Source organism: Mizuhopecten yessoensis, unplaced genomic scaffold, assembly GCF_002113885.1.
Source record: "Mizuhopecten yessoensis strain PY_sf001 unplaced genomic scaffold, ASM211388v2 scaffold716041, whole genome shotgun sequence".
In the NCBI taxonomy this organism is placed as follows: Eukaryota; Metazoa; Mollusca; class Bivalvia; order Pectinida; family Pectinidae; genus Mizuhopecten; species Mizuhopecten yessoensis.
Genome location: NW_018479918.1, coordinates 59,586 through 62,968, shown reverse-complemented (window position 1 = coordinate 62,968; position 3,383 = coordinate 59,586). Strand labels below are relative to the sequence as shown.

General features: G+C 37.3%; 1 protein-coding gene across 1 annotated transcript in view; it reads left to right on the top strand.

Annotated features, from left to right (window-relative positions):
• LOC110441579 (hepatoma-derived growth factor-related protein 2-like) overlaps window positions 1–3,383 on the top strand; it is a 29,504-nt gene that overhangs the window by 604 nt on the left and 25,517 nt on the right. The window contains exons 2-3 of the mRNA XM_021484764.1: window positions 1,243–1,319; window positions 2,031–2,166. Coding sequence (XP_021340439.1) covers window positions 1,243–1,319; window positions 2,031–2,166 — 213 coding nt within the window. The remainder of the gene's footprint in view (window positions 1–1,242; window positions 1,320–2,030; window positions 2,167–3,383) is intronic.

Here is a 3,383-nt window from a genome sequence, read left to right as displayed (position 1 = left end):
CCCCCCCCGGGTCTCTGATCTCCTGCAATCATCTTCCTGATAACAATGAATTTACTGAGTCAACTTAATGTTATCATTATAATGAAGCCATAGTTTAGGGGCCATGCTTTTTTCAGCTAGTGACCTGGTTGTCCTTTCTACCAGGCCTGCACATGGTAGACAGGACCGCCAGTTCCCTTTTGTGACGTATATATACACTTTGAGTCCTAGAGCGAGCCTCTATACAGCAGGAATAGATTTGAACTCTTAAATGATCCCCAACAAAAATGATCTCCTTGGTTGGTGACATGTGAAAGTTTTTAATTCCATTCTCTGGTTGTATTCATGAAGAAATCACAATCTATGTCAAGTGTACATGTAACAAGAGGAGAAAAATGCACGGTCAGACCGGGGTTTGAACCCGGGACCCCCTGAATTCTAGACGGATGCTCTACCAATTGAGCTATCTGGTCGCCGACGATCGACCCAGTCCAGTTCCACTACACAAGCACTTCTGATGATGTCAATTTATTTGATAGAATAGCTCCAGTACCCCTGTCATGTTACTGGGCTTGGCTGATGTTGCATAGCTGTCAACCCTCCCTCATTAGGACAAAAAATTACCAATAATCCTCGTAACTCCCTCATTAGGACAAAAAAATGCCTATCGTCCTCGGAACTCCCTCATTAGGACAAAAAAATACCAATCATCCTCGGAACTCCCTCATTAGGACAAAAAAATACCAATCATCCTCGAAACTCCCTCATTAGGACAAAAAAATACCAATCATCCTCGGAACTCCCTCATTGTATTCTTTTCCAATTATCATTTCCCTAAATGTGTATTAAGATATTGCAGTATTTTTCTTAAGCTGCAATATGTGTAGTATATCGGATTATGAAAAAAGGTCTTTGCATGGAATTTCAACTTAACTGGGAAGAAATGCAAGTTTTGATATTTTTCTGGTCTTTTTTGGGACCAAACTAATACCCCATTCCCTGTAGGGATTAAAGAATCTTCCTCACAATTGAAAAATAAATCCTAATTTTGAAACAGAAAAATCACAGCTAATTTGTAGAGTAAGACTAGAATGAAAGTTATTTGTTCTACTCATTACTTGAACCATCACGACTATATAATGACCTACCCTTTTCACAGAAATGAGTATTCCACTGCACTTATTTACCCAAACCAGTTTTTTTTTTTATTTCAGAAACACATCCAAACCGCTAGTTTTATAACTTAACTTTATATTTTCTCAGATTGATGATTTACCAGAAGGAGCAGTAAAGCCACCCAAGGGAAAATTTCCTATTTTCTTTTATGGAACACATGAAACGTAAGTAGAAGTCTATCACAACTGGTGGATTGACCAGGTAAGGTGTTGTGAGAACTTTTTTCACCGCAGGATCTTTTCATGGAAATCAAAAAAACATTTCGCAAAATTAAAAATTTCTTGTATATTCTTTAGACAAATCACAGGCATTGATTGCAAAACAGCATCAATAGTATTTTGAAGAAGACAGACTCAGTTTCTGTCTGTTACATACAAATACATGTACACAGATCTCTAAATAACTTTTCTTGGATATCATTGCCTAGATAAGGAAAATATTGGCAATGATTCGGCCAAATAATAAAACCTTGTCCGCTAACCTTACCTACCCTAGATTTTTGTGCCTACCCTTAAGTTTTTATTGGCATTTAGTGATATGCAATGTTCAAGTCAGAACTCATGCTCTATATTACTCCAACAGTGTTAGAGGTTTTACACGGCGAGATACTTTTGACAGGCGCTGCAAAGTCAGCAAAATCATATCCGATAGAAAAAAGGCCGACCAGCAGCCTCTTATGTTAAAGGAGTAGCTCTATATAAGCTCACTGAGTCTGTGACATTTTTTTTAAATAAACAAAATAACTTACCTATATAGCTACCTACCCTTTTTTGCTGAGGATGATGGTGGACACACAAATGATGTTTTTTTGCCTAAAGTTATGAACTGTCACCTTTGACTGTCAGAAATCTCAAGTTGTTGGTATTTTTTTGTAGTGCCTTCCTTGCACCAAAGGATGTATTTCCTTATGAAGCAAACAAGGAAAGGTATGCAGTATTAAAGAAAATCAAAGGGTTCAATGAGGGCTTATGGGAGATCACAAACAACCCCAACGTCAAGTTTCAGGGAGCAGTGAGTATAAATAGGGATTGAACAGTGTTTAAAAAAAAATCATGCCAGTATGAATGCAAATCTGTTACATCAACATGGCATGAAGTCCTTTAAATGACAATGGCAAAACAGCCCTATTTAAAGGAAATAGGGGCCAATAATTTACCGTAGTCATTTGAGCGTTTCACACAGGGGCTTTTTCCATGTTATCCGAAGCGAACCGACAAGACTCATTGAACAAGGTTAGTCTATGACGTCATAAGTAACCCATGTGTTACGTCACAAGAGTTTTTGCTTTCAAACTCAAATGAAATACATTACCACTGGTGATGTTCATATAATAGGTTGCAGCGCAAATTATGGAGATTTCTTTTTATTAAAAACATACATTATAGAGATCGATATAATATGTCCTCAATGTAGGATGAATTTTGTTCAACATACAATTTTCATTCAATATTTACAGACTATAGATAAAGATTCATACCCGAGTAAACATTCACACATTTTGTTTATGTTAACCCTTTCACCCCTATGTAACTTTAGTAGACTCTACAATGCATTGATCTGGATGAGTCCATTATGGTCTACAGTGGTGAAAGGGTTAATATACGTTGCACATAAAGATGTTAAAGAATAATATCCTATAGAAGTTGTCCAGGAACATACATTGTACAAACTGTCATATCCTTATGTAACAGAGGTCATTTTTTAGCTCACCTGGCACAAAGTGCCAAGTGAGCTTATGCCGTGGCGCGCGTCCGGCGTCCGGTGTCAATATTTTACTTTAAACGACTTCTTCTTAATAACCGAAAGGCCTAGGGTGTCGATATTTGGCCAGAAGCAAACTTGGATGAAGGGCTACAAAGTTTGTTAAAATTAATGACCTTCACCTATATCAAGGTCGCAGGGGTCAAATATGTCAAAAACTTTAAACATCTTCTTCTCAATAACCAAAATGCCCAGGGAGTTGATATTTGGCCAGTAGCATGCCTGAGTGAAGGGCTACCAAGTTTGTTCAAATGAATGACCTTCAATTATATTCAAGGTCACAGGGGTCAATTGTATTAAAAAAAAACTTTAAACAACTTCTTCTGAATAAACAAAATGCTCAGGGTGATGATATTTGGCCAGTAGCATGCTGAGATGAAGGGCTACAAAGTTTGTTCAAATGAATGACCTTCACCCATATTCAAGGTCACAGGGGTCAAATATGTTAAAAACTTTAAACAACTTCT